Source organism: Miniopterus schreibersii, assembly GCF_964146895.1.
Source record: "Miniopterus schreibersii genome assembly, chromosome: X".
Lineage (NCBI taxonomy): Eukaryota > Metazoa > Chordata > Mammalia > Chiroptera > Miniopteridae > Miniopterus > Miniopterus schreibersii.
Genome location: NC_138104.1, coordinates 96,285,779 through 96,301,518, shown reverse-complemented (window position 1 = coordinate 96,301,518; position 15,740 = coordinate 96,285,779). Strand labels below are relative to the sequence as shown.

At 35.7% G+C, this 15,740-nt stretch overlaps 1 protein-coding gene across 6 annotated transcripts in view; it reads right to left on the bottom strand.

Annotated features, from left to right (window-relative positions):
* Positions 1 to 15,740, bottom strand: part of RPS6KA3 (ribosomal protein S6 kinase A3) — a 97,597-nt gene that overhangs the window by 49,227 nt on the left and 32,630 nt on the right. Inside the window, exon 1 of one of the 6 annotated variants that reach the window (XM_081124963.1) lies at positions 8,625 to 8,643. The exons of 4 other annotated variants lie outside the window; for them this stretch is intronic. Coding sequence is in view for 1 of the 2 variants with exons in the window: in XM_081124962.1 (XP_080981088.1) it covers positions 3,919 to 3,957 (39 nt within the window). In the remaining variant the exon portion in view is untranslated. Of the gene's footprint in view, positions 1 to 3,918; positions 4,082 to 8,624; positions 8,644 to 15,740 lie in introns of those variants that run through there. One more of the 6 variants, XM_081124962.1, reaches the window with a different exon arrangement.

Genomic DNA, 15,740 nt, shown 5'->3' with positions numbered 1-15,740 from the left:
TCTCTGCCCTTGTACTTCTGAAATTCCACATTAGTGAGATAAATAGAGGTCTTTTTTCCTTCAGAATGCTAGATCCTTGGTGAACCTTTATAATCTAAAGACCTACATGCCTTACCTCTAGGGGAACTCTTAACATTTCTTTGATAATTTCCTACTATCCATTTTCCAGGGTTTCTCTTTTTTGCAGCTCCTTTATTAGTTGGAAATTATATGTTTGGAATTGAATCCTTTATGCCACTCATCTTTTTTCTCCTATTTTCTGTCTCCATTTTTCTGAGACTTCCTTGACTTTATTTTCTTACTCTTATACTGAACTTTTTATTTGGGAAGATATTATTTTTAAATAAAATATCAAGTACTCCTTTTCTCAATGTTTCTTTAAAAACAAACAAATAAAAAAACCAGCACCTTCCTCTACTTCCTACCTCTTCCCCGAACAGTGAATGCAATCATTCCAAATCATTTTGAGGCTACAAACTGAAATTTTAAAAATCTTTTTCTAAATTGGGGCTCAGAGCGCACAAAAAAATGTTCTTGGGAGTGGAGGGGAAAAAGATCAATGCCTATGGCTCAAGTTCCAAAACTTGTCGCTGTTTTATCCTCAATACATGTCTGGCATGTATTAGGTGCTCAGTAAATAAATGTTTAAATGTTCTAAGTTCAATATTTACTAAGCACATCAGCAAACGATTTTCTATCTATTTTTATGTATATGTAAAGTCAAAGTAGTATAATAGGCAAAATATGTGGTATCGTGATGCCCAGATTGTGCTTAATGTCACCAATTTTTCCAAGTTATAAAACCATGAGTATTTTAGAAATGAATTTGAGGTTCAACCAGGACATACTACTAATGCTTGGGTAATCTTGCACAACAGGTAGAAAAGCAACAATGTGATCTTCCACTAGCTCATACCTGGAATCCAATGACATGGGTACAGAGAAAAATATCAAATTCCTGAAGGCATTGATAACCCAGGGCAGACTGACATTTGCATATGACAAACATATGTCACTAAATTACCTGTTACTGAAATAAACCTGTCACATGAAAACACAGAACTACAGTTTGATAGTTCGTAAAATTGTGGTTTTGCCTCTAAGTACACAGTGAAGTCACTATAATTTTATGGAAAAAGAACTTTGTCAACAAAGTGCAGCACAGATATAAGTTATATCCATTATAATTACTCTGTGAGGCTCACATATTTTTACATTCTTCAGCACAAGTATATTTTAAATGATACATGGATCCCTGCTCAGTCATTACCACAAAAATCTTATTTTGTGTACTTAAAAAATTATAATAAATTACGTATTTTTAGTTTTACAATGTCTGTTTATTTGATAAGTAAAGGTCTGGTTGTAGGCAAAACTGTAAGGCTGGCAGCTGGTCTATATCACTACCAAGTATCATTCGTCTATTCTCCCATCACTTTCAACATTTGCCAACCCAAGACTGTGTTCAGCACCCTCAAGCTATGTATTAGAATTCATCCATTTAAACATTTATTTACTGAGCACCTAATACATGCCAGACATTCTTCTAGGTGCCTGGGATATATAATAAATGAAAAAGACTAAAATCTCTGACATTTGGAGGAGAGACACATCATCATCATCATCATCATCATAAATTATTATTATTAATGTTAGAACATGACATACCATGGGAAAGAGACTACCTTGGATAGCAGGGATCAGAACTGCAGGGGTGGAAAGGAGGGTTTACAATTTTAAATAAAGGCACCAGGGCAGGCTTTACTGAAAAGGTACTGTTGGAGCAAAGACTTGAAGGAGGTGAAGGAGTCAACCACCTGAGGGAAGAACATTTCAGGAAAAGGGACAAGCCAGTACAAGGGCCAATGTGGGAAACATACACGGAGACAAGTGTCTCTGGAATAGAGAGGACATAAAGGAGAGGAAGAGAAGAACAGTTCCAGGAGGGGATTAAAACTCAGGTGGCGCTCATGCTTTTGCTTCTTTTTGATTGCCTGATCCTAATGAAAATGTTTCTGATCTATGACATATTATCTTAGGCCCATTCCTTTTTGTTAGAAGGCAATTCAGATTATGGGCCAGGTACTATGCTACCCGTTAGAGATACTAAAATAAAGAAGAGTATCTGCCCTCTAGAAATTTACCTAGGGTTTCAAAGATTTATTACTGGATAAATATCTGTTGAGACATGACCCCTGACAGATAAAACAAAGTCAATTCAGTTAAAAAATATATAATTTTAAGAATTCTGTAAAGAATATCACTTTAGGCATCACAGAAAAATGGCAAAAGAAAATTCATGGACAGGTAGATTTTTTGGTGTCACACTGAAAGCCACCTCGTTTGTTTCTTAGAACCAACAAAAGGTCTGTAGGTTCCCTCTTAAATGGTCTTTAAAGTTCACCCTTTAAAGGAAAAAAAATTAATTTTTTTTCATGTTGAGATGAAAAAAATACAATTTTGTTCTTAAAATGTAAAAAAGATTACAGAAAAGAAACAAATCAATGCTGTCTATTTGAGTTATAGAAAACCTAATGGTGTAACATGCTAATATTAAGAAAACAAACTGGGTGCTATTAATTGATTTTCAAGTATGATTCAACATTTGGCATTATGCCCTGCCTTGTATACATAATTTCCTTTTTCCTCCCCTCCCTTGAGTCAGGAAGTGTGTTCTTAAGGCATTTGTATTTTCTAAATTGTTTTGAATGTCAGAAAATATTGTTGAAGCTTGAAGTAAAATATTTAAATAGTCCTTGGTAAAAGCCAATAAATATTTTCTAACCATGGATATGTAATCATTTTTTGGCGTAAGATAAAAACCTTACAAATGAAAAATGTAACTTTTAAATTATATTTAAACGTAATTCAAAATTTAAATATCACTCTATATACAGATACCTATAGTTCTATAGTGTAGTTTTTTATTTTAAAAGATACGTTAATTTTTTAGATGACCAAGATACATAAATATTATTTGGCTGTGACACATTGTTAGGCTGGTTATCCAAGTCATGGTGAGAAACCACATTTTAATTTAGTGTAGATTACAATTTGACCAAATCCAATTTACTTGATTTGCTAATGGATGATAAATATGCTCAGCATTTTTCATTTAACCAAATTCTTAAAAAGATTCTTCCAAGCCAGCTTCTTGTTTCCATGTTTGAGAAAATAGCATTGCTCGTTTTCCAGAGTAAAACTCTCAATCACTGCCACAAAAAGCACAGTTTCCTCCCAATCGAAAATCCCAGTCAACAAATTTAATTAATTCTCTTTACAGAGCAGCAGGATAGCACAATTCTCACAGCAAAATATGATTTGGCAGGATTTTAGATTAAATATAGCACAAATTACCATTCACTACGCACATTTTAACAAAGTAATGCTTTGAAAACTGTGCCTATTCTAAGTTAGATAAAATTACTTGCTTAAAGTTACTTAAATATAGTTGATTAAAACTTCAAATTTTAAAAGGAACCAATTTCAACAAAAATATGACTTTAAGTTCTTCACTGTTTAATACAGTCTCCTACCCATAAAAATACTGCTCATATTATATGTAATCTCTTAAATATGAGTAAGTTCATGATTTTGTTCATGCCTGATTTAATATTGAGAAGTATAGCCATCCATTTTACTATACGATATTACAAACACTAGCAAGATAAAAATTACTCCAGCACTACAAAACCAACATAAAAATAAGTTTACAAAACAGACTTGAAATATAGAATAACTCATAAATGGCTTACTTTTAATAAACAGAAATATAATCCTTTTAAAGTTCTATAAAAACTGGTTTTGAATTTTGAAAAGCGTCTTAAAAGAACATATAAAGTAACTGTTTAATTAGTATATTTATACTGAGCACCAACTAAAACACTTTAGTCTTTAATGAAGTTGAATAAAGCTTACCTGTATAGAGCGAACACGAAAAGACAAAAATTTAAACATGGCTACGAAACCATGATGGTGATAAAAGAATTTCTGACGGTAAAACTTAAGTTAGAAAGGGAAGGCCAAGCCCCTGCAAAGTTTTCTCCTACCAGCTGTTCCGGCAATTAGAAAATTTCCTGTCAGGCGGGTCCTGAAATGCTAGAAAAAGAGGCCTGACAATTTTCCTGTGGTAAAAGAAAGGAGAAACAAATGGCAAGGGTACTAACGTAGCTGATAGGTAGAGAGGCCAGAACAGGAAACCAAAACAGATCTGCTGATAGCAAAATCCTGTTGAAAAGTTCTTTACTCCGTGTTCCCAGCAATCCAGTGAATTTTCACAATCAGTGAAGTGAACCTTATTTTATTTCTGAATTCTGAGAAATGCCAGTATTTCTTAAGTATATGACTCTAAGAGCAACTGAAACTAGTCAGCACTGTTAAAATGGATGTACATGTGAAATTTAATCCTTTGTTGTGTTTATACATACAATCCAAAGGAGAGTCTCAAGACTATTTTAAGGTTATATATAGATATGTCATGGGTGTTCCCTGTCATTGAGGAAGAGTTTCATAACTATGGGAAGAAAATGACCACACGCAAAAGAAACTTTTTGATTGTGATATAAGGACTAAGTCTTCCTGTCTTAAGTGAAAGTAAATTACATTTAAATTCACATTTGTCACGAACATCAATTATCAATCAGGTTAAAGACTTCAAGGCTAAAACGCACATTTCTAGTTGATAAAAACAAAATAAAAAAGTCAATCCCTAGGTTATTACTGAGCAAAAGGAACACTTACTGAAGAAGCCAACCTGCAAAAGGAGAGGTGAAGTCACCAGACAATCCCTTACTGCATCTCATCCTCTAACAGCCTCTAGAAGCTCTTCTAAGGTATTTTGCTTTGGAAAATATTTTCTAAAGTATGCCAACAGTCAGAATATTACCAAGATAGTGGCATTTAAACAAAATCAAAGGGCAGAAGCATTGAGAGCTGTGGGAAAATGTAGTACTTACATTTAATCTATGTGGAACCAGAAAAACCTCAAGCATTAATCTACATTGCCAATACAAATTTAACAAAATCACTAAATTTTCAAAACCTGAAGAGCTTCTAAAAACACCAAGAACAGTCGGCTCGCTTTCTGGATGAAGGAACTATGGTTCAGGTAGGCACATATTTGATGATGGAGCTATCTATAATGGGAGCTTAGTTCAGCACTTCTTTATTGAGCAAACATTAGAGTGCCCATTAGGTGCTACAGGTACCACATGAAAGGCCAGGGGCTTTTCTGCTATATCAAATTTTTATGGCAATGTTCTATAAATGTTCCTGCTATATCAAATTTTTATAATGTTCTATAAATGTCCTAATGGAAGATGAAGAATAAAAAATTTTGCTCAAGTAAAAAAATATCCTATGTAACCAAATACATTAGAACCAACTGGGAACCAAATAAATATCCAAAATAAAACTTTGAATTCTGCCTGGGAAATTGTGTACTTCTCTTGATTAAAAATGCACACCTAAATTTTCAGCAAGGATAGTACTTAGAAAGTTTTTCATCAGAACACGAACTCTCCCATTTTCCAAAAGGAATAACTTAAGTCTCCTTACAATGCTGCAAAAGGGCAGTAAGGCTAGAACTGTCAAGAAGCAGCATATATCATGGTTATTGTACAATGGATTAAGATGCACAAAACAAAATAGAAGTGTCTCTGTATGGAGCAGTCATCAACTTTATTCAAGTAATATTTAAGTACAGGAGCAACCAAATAACCTTCCTGGAATTTAAAGGATTAGTCTAAATTGGCTTTAATGACTACTGATGCTCAGGTTAACAAGTCACATTTTGCTGTGTGTTGTGCTTTTTAATATTAGCATTATGAAAATGAAGCAGTATTTCAGATACCCAAATCTGAAATAAGTCTCCCTGAGTTGAAATGACACCTTAATTAAAACAGTGTGGTGCTGCTATATAACACTTTGGGAAAAATAGATTTCACTCATTGCCTTGTTTTTCTTTTATGTCTATTGATTTTAGAGAGAGGAAGGGATGGGGGGGGGGATTGACTGCTTGCCTCTCATATGCGCCCCAACCAGGACCTAACCCACAACTCTTTGGGTAAAATGATTATGTGAAGCTAAACACTGTATTTTGTAAAGTTGGATTTACTCACCAAATCACAAGAAAACAAAAGTAACAAACAGGACAGTAAATGATGGTGCTCAACCACTGATATAAATTAATAGAGCTACAACTTGTTACTGAAAAGAAAGAAGTTTCTGTTACTGCATAATGAAAGGGCAATCTACAGAGATAAGCAAAATACAAAAGTGCTGCATATTAAATAGAGAGAGACTCATAGAGAGCAGGCAGACAGCTCTGGTGTGTGTATGTGAGGGGCAAGTATTGGAGGGGATGGAGGGATTGAGCAAAAAAGATAAAAGAGAACTTGGACATGGACAACAGTGTGGTGATTTCAGGGAATGGGGGGTGGAGGTGGAAGAAGGCATAGAGAGGATAAATAGTGATGGAAAAAATAAAATAAAATGCTGCCTATTCACGAAGAAGATTGGCTATGAGCAGACATTTATAGCCATTACAGGGAGAACAGACACTTCCATTTTTCATTGTTTTTAACCCTTGAAAGAGGGCCAATTTTACTGTGAACTTAAAATTGCTCTAAAAAATAAAGGTGATATATGGGGAAAAATAAAATAAAGCTAAAGAGTGTCAAAAAAGAATAAATACGACACTTTACATCTGAGGGAAATGTTAGGACATTTGGCTGCCTGTTTGGAAAACACAGAAGCCATAAAGGAAAATATTGCCATAGATTTGATTATAAAACTCAAAAACTTCTCTACATCAAAAGGCACCATAAACAAAGTTAAAAGATTAGTTCACGTGACTGGAATCCCTTACAATAGTGTTACAACTCACGACTGAGCAACTGCTTTATTTGGGTGTTAGCTATCACCTAACCAGAATGAAAGCTCTTAAGGCCCTTTGGTACATTGCTTAAGGCATTTATTACTATTTGAGCACATCCGATTGCCCCCACCAAATTAATCTTCAGAACAGACACCATGCTTACATTTGTATCCCGATAGCAAATAGTATAGAATAGGAACTCAAATAATGGCTGCCTGAATAAGTATCATATACTGAAATCTGAAATGGACATTACTTGTGGGGTTGTGTGAATGAAACTAGATATTATTGTTCATATTTTTTCTGCCTCTAACTCAACTTTCTTTAAATTTATCTTATTATTATAAGATTTTCACTAGTTTTTCTTCCTTTGTAAACCTTACTGGTTTCCTCTACCTTATTATTTAGAGTAACTTTTGTTATAAAAATTATGCATGTAAATTATAAAAAACTTAAAAAATACAGATACACAAAAGAAAAAAACAAGAGAGAACAAAAATCATTATTTTGGTGCATTTCCCCCCAGTCTTTTTCTTTATACATACATGCACACACTTAGACAATACTATGCATATTATCACTTTTTTCTGCAAAGGGCCAGACAGTAAATGTTTTTGGCTTTGCAGGCCATATGGTCTGTCAACTCTGCCACTGCAGTGGGAAAAGGAACAGGTGAGGTTGTGTTCCAATAAAACTTCATTTACAAAAAACAGGCGACAGGTTTGGGGTTTACTTTGCTGACTCCTGTTCTCTATTATTAAATAACCTTCAATGCATTATTCATGATTGCAGAGGATTCTACTATACAAATCCCCTGTGGCTGGGTATTTGATTTTCTATACCACTGGGATGTCCCTATCCTTTGTGCACATTGACAAACATTTAGAGATAATTTCTAAAAGTGAAATTGCATTTCTAACAAAAAGAGTTTGCAGCATTTTAAAATTTTTTGATCCTAACTTGTTTGCCAAGTCGTCTTCCAGGAAGAACCTAAATAATGAGGGAATCACACCAAGACCTCAGGCAGGGGCAAACGACAGGCCCAGCCAAGAAAGGGCCAAACCTGGTCATGCCCATCTTTGTTTACACATGAGCTCCTGTTGTTTTTGCCCTACAATGTCTACTGCTGACTTGAACAGTTGCTACAAAGACCATATGGCTGACAAAGCCAGTAAAATATTTACTACCTAGCCCTTTATAGAGAAAGTTTCCTGACAAAGTTTGGTCTAGAGCCCTCAAAGAGAAAAAAACAGCAGTTGCAAAAGACTTGAGATAGGAATCAACTTAATGAATTCAAAACACAAAGGAAAGACCTCTGTGGCTAGAATTGAACACTGAAGAAAAACAAGGAGATGGGGAGGTAGGAAGGGGCCATATTAAGTAAGGCCTTATAGATTAGCAAGAAGTTTGGATTTGGATTTTATTTCAAGTGTAATGGGAAGCTAATCTTCCCAATTTTAGGCAATGGCATCATTACCAATCCCCAAAACCTTAAGTCCTTTTTGGCTCTTTCCTTTATCTAACTTCCTTCCCTTCATATTTGTTCCATCAACAAATTTTACTTATTTTATCTCTCAAATTAACCTCAAATCTAATTCTAGTTCCTCTGCTACTCTCAGTACAAATCTTCATCATCTAGTGCCATCTAACTGGATTTCCCGCTTTCCAATTTTCCCTGTGTAATACCTTCTCTTCTCGGCAGCCAGAATAATCTTAAAACAGAAATCAGACCAGGTTGTGCTCCTACCTCGAATTCTTCAGTGGCCTCGCATCACAGAACAAACTCCAAATTTCTCATAGTCTATGGAGCATAAAGCAAACACTAAAAAATGGTACCTTGATCCTGAGTTGGGAATATACTCACTACATCATTCAAATGTGATGTTAATATTTGGTTTAAGACATATTTTATCATGTTTAAAGTCAGACTATTTCTTTTTTACTAAAAGAGGAATGAATATGCAATTTTAAAAAATGCCTTTTTATTATCTATTAACATAGTCACTTAGTGTTTCTCCTTTGATCTACTGATTAAATAACAGATCAACAGATGTCCTAATATGCTTGTATTTCTGGGAAAATCCATTGTTTTGATAAGTCCGTACTTGATTTGTAATTTTTAGGATTTTTACATCTATATTCATAAGTTAGCAGTTTCCTTTTCTGTGTCAACTTTCATTTTATAAAACAAACTAGAAGACAATGAAAATTTTCTCTATGCTTTGGGACAATTTAAAGAAAACAGGAATAATGTATTTCTTGAAAGTTTCAAAGATTTCTCCTACCAAATCATGAAGGCCTGGCCCTGTAGTTATGGAAAGAGAGCTCATTCTATAATAACTTAAATTTCTCCCTTGTTATTGATATACTCAGTTTTTCTATCCCTTCCTAAATGATATCATTTAGATTTTCCTAGAAAACCATATATTTCAGCAAGACTTTCATATTAGTATAGAGTCACACTTAGTACTCTAAGTTAAAGTTAAGGAAAATTTCAAGCATATCTAAAAGTAAACAGAATAGTGTAAGTCTTTTGTACCCAGCACTTAGCTTTAACAATTATCAACTCATGTCCAATCCTGCTTCGTTCACTCACTTCCCCACACTCCCATACTTAATTATTTTGAAGCAAATCCCAGACATTATATCATTTCATCTGTAAATATTTTAGTTGTTATGATGCTTTAATCTCCTTCCTATCTGTGGTTATATCCTGTTTTGCTTTCCTAATGCTGTGCATTTGTGTGTGTTTTTCCTGTTTTCTAATTCACTCTTTGTGGAATTTATATTTAATTCCTTCCTCTTGCTTTTTATAGGTTTACGCTATAGTTCTTTTTCTAGCTTCTTTCACTGAGTCCTTAGTTCCTTTATTTGAATTCTCATATATTAATATATTATCTTTCAAGTATAATTCTAACAATGTCATTTAAGATACTACTATGTTCTAAGCACCATGCTTTACATGAAATTATTTCAGCTAATTCTCACTACGATAAGTACTATTATCCACACTACTGATGAAGAAACTGAGGCTTAGAGAGAAGTTAAGGAACCTGCTACCCAAGTTCACACAGTTTGGAAGAAGTAATGGCTGTGACGTTGGTGGGAGTATAACTATGTAATTCTATCTGGCAAAGGAGTGTGTTTATGTATGGCCAGTGGATAACTTAGGTCAGAAATGAGGAGGAGCTAAATCTTCTGATAAGACTCTGAAGGAAGACAGCTCAGTAGAGAATCCACAGCAGTGTTTCTGAACACTGTTCTACACTATACATTTGTCTGGCAAAACCCTAACCCTGGTCAAACTCAATTATCAACCATATTCATGACTCCATGATGGCTGAACCCTTCTGGAGAAATCAACCCCTATGATAAAAACTTAAAATTAACATGTTATTTCCTGGGCAATGTTGCTCAGTGGTTGAGCACTGACCTATGATCCAGTAGATCGTCATTTGATTCCGGGTCGGGGCACATGCCTGGGTTGCAGGCTCGATCCCTAGTGGGGGGTGTGCAGGAGGCAGCCAATCAATGACTCTCTCATCATTGATGTTTCTATCTCTCTCTTTCCCTCTCCCTTCCTCTCTCTGAAATCAATAAAGATATAATTTAAAAAAAATAAAATTAACATGTTATTAACCAATTCCTTTGGATATATTTTTGTATGGATCATTCAATTTTTCAGACACTAAAGGATATCCATTAAGGAGAATTACACTCTAGAATACATCCATCAGTAGATAATGTTATAAAGTGCTAAGGTTCTAAAGTTTTAAATCAGAGATGGAAAAAAGGTTTCATGATCATCAACTTGAACCAAATGGTAGTGGCTCTTGCAGTAAGTAGCAATATACCCTAGGTGGTATTGCTCATCTCCCTATCCAGACATTTTTTTCTGCTTAGTCTGGGGTTGTTTTACTAAGTCATGCTTGTCTAAAATGGTTTAAATTAAAAGACTCATTTAGGTAAAGGAGTTATAACTTTCAGTATGCCAGTATTTCAGACTGACTCAATAGAACATTCATACTTGCACAGAACTTAATCAAATCAGTTGACTCTCTTTCTAATTATGGATTAGATCACTCAAAGTGAAAAAAAAAATGGGTACTGTGATAAATAAACTAGAGCAGAGGAGAAGCAATTTTGGATCAGAGGCACCATATGAGTTAGGTAGGCCATGATTTAAAGGTGGGGGGAGCTAAATTTTTTTTAAAAACTCTTAGGTATGAAGTGAAGGGACAGTAGGAAGTGAAAAAAATAGCCCTGGAAGAGAGCCAAAAATGTAGCAAAAGGAAATCTTACATGCTTGGAAATTCTGCCTATTATAAACATATCCCATATAATGCTACTATACAGTGCTAATTATAATGCTATTTATATAAGAAATATTTTCCTTAGTGGTATATACTTAATTCTACTAGAGTGTATTTTTCCCATGCTCTGAGTGCTAAAATATACTCTCAGCCAGCAAGAATTAGAACAACAGACAATACTCTATACCAGCAATTTTCAACTGGTGTGTGCTGCAAGAATTTTTAAAACACGCAATACCTGATTATTTAGTCAAGAGCACTGACCTCTTTTCCCTTAGATTGTTAAATAAAAAAATGACAACAGCCAACACAACAATAGCTGTTCGGTGTAAATTAATCAAAATTATGCCCTTTATGGTCAGATCAGCAAAAAATATATTTTTTGGTGTGCGGCAGAATTTTAGTAATTAGGTGTGTCATGAGATGAAAAAGGTTGAAAATCGCTGCTGTATACAATTAGTCAATAAGTGCGATTAGTGTATCACTCCACAAATGTTCCCTGCCAACGAGCACTCTACTGTACTTTCCTGTGTTGAGTGGGTTCTTTACTGTTTATTTTCAACTCTGCTAGGGCTCACTTTCTGTAGTTTCTTTTGTGTTTGTGCCAAGATGACTGTAAGAGGTGTGCAAGTATGTGCTGGACTCATGGCTTATATCATTTTGGATCTTCAAATGCAAGTTTTAAGGCAGCTTGAGGGAACCTTCAAGGACATGGAGGAAACCAGCGGACAACTAGAAACTGGTGAAATTCCCTGGATATTGTGAAGGTCATCATACACATCACTTCAGCCTTCGGGTTACTGTATAAATGGTAGCTGGAGTAATGGCATGCATGGAAGTTGGAAGAAACTACTGCTAAAGAGCCATGATGACTTCAGAGGACTTGAAAAGAACAGGGCACTGCCAGTGTACTCCTGCCTGTGATCTTCATAGAGGTGCTGCTCCTTAATTTGGGATTTAAGGTCATCTATAATCTATCTCCACTTTACTTTTTTAAACCATTTTTATCACTACTACTTTTAACAAGCTTTCTCCAATCCCTGACAATCATGCATGTGACTTAATACAAGAGCTACAAAGACTGAGTTGATATGTATAGTGTTTAGGACTATAGTAATACAATATTTACGAAGTTGATGCTATGAACAATTAATGTGTGCGTGGTTATTAGAAAGAAGGATAAGGGGAACAGAAAAATCAAAGGGCCAAGTTAAAAGAAAGTCCAATTATTTCAGAATTTTGTCTGAGGCCAGGCCTATTGTCAGCAACAAAATCACTAGATACCACCCTAGTTCCTAAGGGGTCTATTTTATCCCTGGTGAATAGTCTGAGAGAGCAGGATCTACCTCTGGAAAGAAGAGGACAGAAAAATTAACATTCACTGGGCTCTTACTTTGTGCTAAATATTTATCTCCTTTAGTTCTCAAGCCCCAGAAGAATCTTTCTCTGGTACTACAAGAACCATTAAGAGAATTATTTCCAACTAAACAAGAAACTGCTTTAATGACTCTTAGATGACTATGGAGACCTAAACAGTCAAGGCTCCCTATTTCTTCAGCATGGAGTCTTCTGGCCAGATGATGAAGGATGAAAAATTCTGGACCCCAGGAAGATGTCTTGGCTTGAGGTGCTATACAGCACTCTATCTTCTGCTAGATAGTCTGTCTCTACAGCCCCACCAAAATAAAAGATACAAATAATCAACTGTCCAGCAGGGAAAGGAGAACAAGACACTGGCTGGAGCAAGTTAACTGGTGAGAAATTCAATTAATTAGACATAAATATGGATTACTATACAAACATTCCTGGGGGAGGGAGATGGGGAAAGGTGATGTCTATCTGTTACATTCTGGTATGAATGAATTTAATTACATAAATTTTCTTATATTTTCTAAGATACATGGAGGAAATAAAAGTTTTCACTTCAGGTGTGTAAAGACAAGAAAGGATGAAGCCTTTAGAAAGCCAGAAGAAAGGAAAACAACATCAAAATTCCAAAGATGGAAGAGAAGTAGATCTAGGATACAGGAAGGAGTCAGATTGCGGGCAAAGAATAAAGGGAAGAGAGGAAGAGATGAAGTGTGAAGGGGAAAATACAGCCAAAACGAAACCAGGGGACATGTTCAAGAGACACCACAGGGGCAGCTTAGTAGGCCTTTACTTGATCTCCCTATTTCCAGCCCAATGCCTCACCCCACTTCCTACTATGCCTGGGGTTTCCCAAGTCTGCAGTCTCTGGTTCATTTTCCTCTATGAAATACCTCTGTCTCTTCCAGGGGTAGGAAAGGAGAGAGTGAAGGTGCTTTATATAGACAGTGAACCAATCTGTTTCAGCCCAGCGCCATATCTCCACTTTCCATAGTACCTGGTGACCTCATTCTTAAGCTCTCTGGGGCTTTGGGGGCCGTGAATAAGGCTTGCTTCCTGCTGATATACTCCTCTAAAAGCACTCAGGTCCTATAACTTCCTCTTGTATGACTCTTTTATCTGATTTTCACAGTTATATACTGTGGTTCAACTACAGAAGTCTTCTAATTCCAAAGACCACATTTCTGTTTTTCATTCTTATTGTTTTGGGTGATAATTTCCCAGAGGGGAAGCAGACAAAAACAGCTTTACCTTGCCATTTTAAAACTAAAAGTTTCCCTTATATGCTTTTGTGTTTCCAACAACCTAACAGAGTTCTTGGCACCCAATAGACATTCATTAACTACTTGGTTAACGAATGATTAGCTGTAGTTACAGACTAAGCTACTGTAACAAAAAGACCTCAAAATGCAATGACTCAAACAGGATAAGTGCCTATTTTCCTTTCACGGTGCACTCCATAGGTAAGAGGGTAGGTTAGGGTGAAGAGGTGTCGCTAGATCATTAGGTCATTAAAAGGCCCAGATTTCTTCTCTCTTGTTATTTTCCATGCATTCTAAGGTCATGTCGTGGTCAAAATTTAATCATTACACTCTGCATTCTAGCTCATGGAAAAAGCGGCAATCAGCCTACTAGAAAGCCTATCAGTTGACAAGTTCCACACATAAAATTATCATCTCATAATTTCCATAGGCCAGGAATCTGGGCCAACAAACGTGTCAGCTTGGAAGTAGATCCTTCTCCACGTTAAGGTTCAGATGAGACTCTGGCCCTGGCCAACTGCCTGACTGCATGCAGTCTGTGAGACTCTGATCCAAAGAGCCCAGTTAAGCTGTGCACAGATTCCTGGCCCACAAACTGTGAGATAGTAAATATATGCTGTTTCAAGCTACTAAATTTGGGGCAATTTGTTATGCATCAAATAGATAACTAATGTGAAATCTCAACTTTCACTATTTAAATTATCAGTAACTGACAAAACACTCTTAATTATACATTAAATGCAAATATAATTTAAAAGTATAAAGCTAACATATATTTTGACAATCTTTTGTATTTAACACCACTAAAGAAATATTAAATGCTTAAACCTAATTCCTATAATCTGGAATGACCTGCTCAATAATTTCACCCATACTGCTGGTAATATCTTAGTCATGAACCTTTTCACCCTATCTCTAGAATGCAGTTTCCTTCCAGAGGTAAGTGTTGCTAATGCTGTGAGTGCTCTGAGGGAAAGTACGAGCCATGTAATATTGCAATGGAAAATGCTTTGATTTTAGACTGAAGAAAAAAAAATGTAAGGTTTTCCTTCCAAAGGAATTGTTATATAAAGATAAAAAAGGTAGCTGGTGGCAGAAAAATCAGTATTAACACTTACTGATTGTTTTCATGTTTGCTTAAATGCTAATAAATGCATACTACAGACTAATGAAGTAAAATGCCTCAAATGGTTTGGGAGGTACAGAAATCTAGACCAAATGTGAAGGCAGCCTTGGGCACTAGGCCCCATGCCCAGGTCCCTGTGGTAGCCAAAGCATAATTCATGCATTCATTTAATTAACAAGCACTTATTGGGGTGATGGATATAAAACAAGGAATAAGTCAGACATGGCCACTGCCTCATGCAGCTCACAGTTTAGTAGGGAATATAAACAAATAAGCAAGCAATAAAAATCTAGTATAATGCTGCTATTTAGGGTATGCATAGGTGCTGTGGCAGCACAAAGAAAAAACACTGAACTCAAGGTGAAAATGGCAGTGACAGGAAGATGTCTCAGTTGAAGAGATATCAAAACTTGGATCTAAAGGATGATCAGAAATGGAGCTGCCATTTGACCCAGTGATCCCACTCCTAGGAATGTATCCTAAGAATCCTGAAACATTCATCAGAAAGAATATATGCACCCCTATGTTCATAGCAGCACAGTTTACAATAGCTAAGATCTGGAAACAGCCCAAGTGCCCATCCATAGATGAATGGATAAAAAAGCTGTGGGACATTTACACCATGGAATACTACGCAGCTGTAAAGAAGAAGAATCTCGTACCCTTTGGGACAGTATGGATGGACCTGGAGAATATTATGCTAAGTGAAATAAGCCAGGCAGCGAAAGACAAATATCACATGATCTCGCTTATACGTAGAATCTAAAGAGCTTAATAAACTGATGAACAGCATA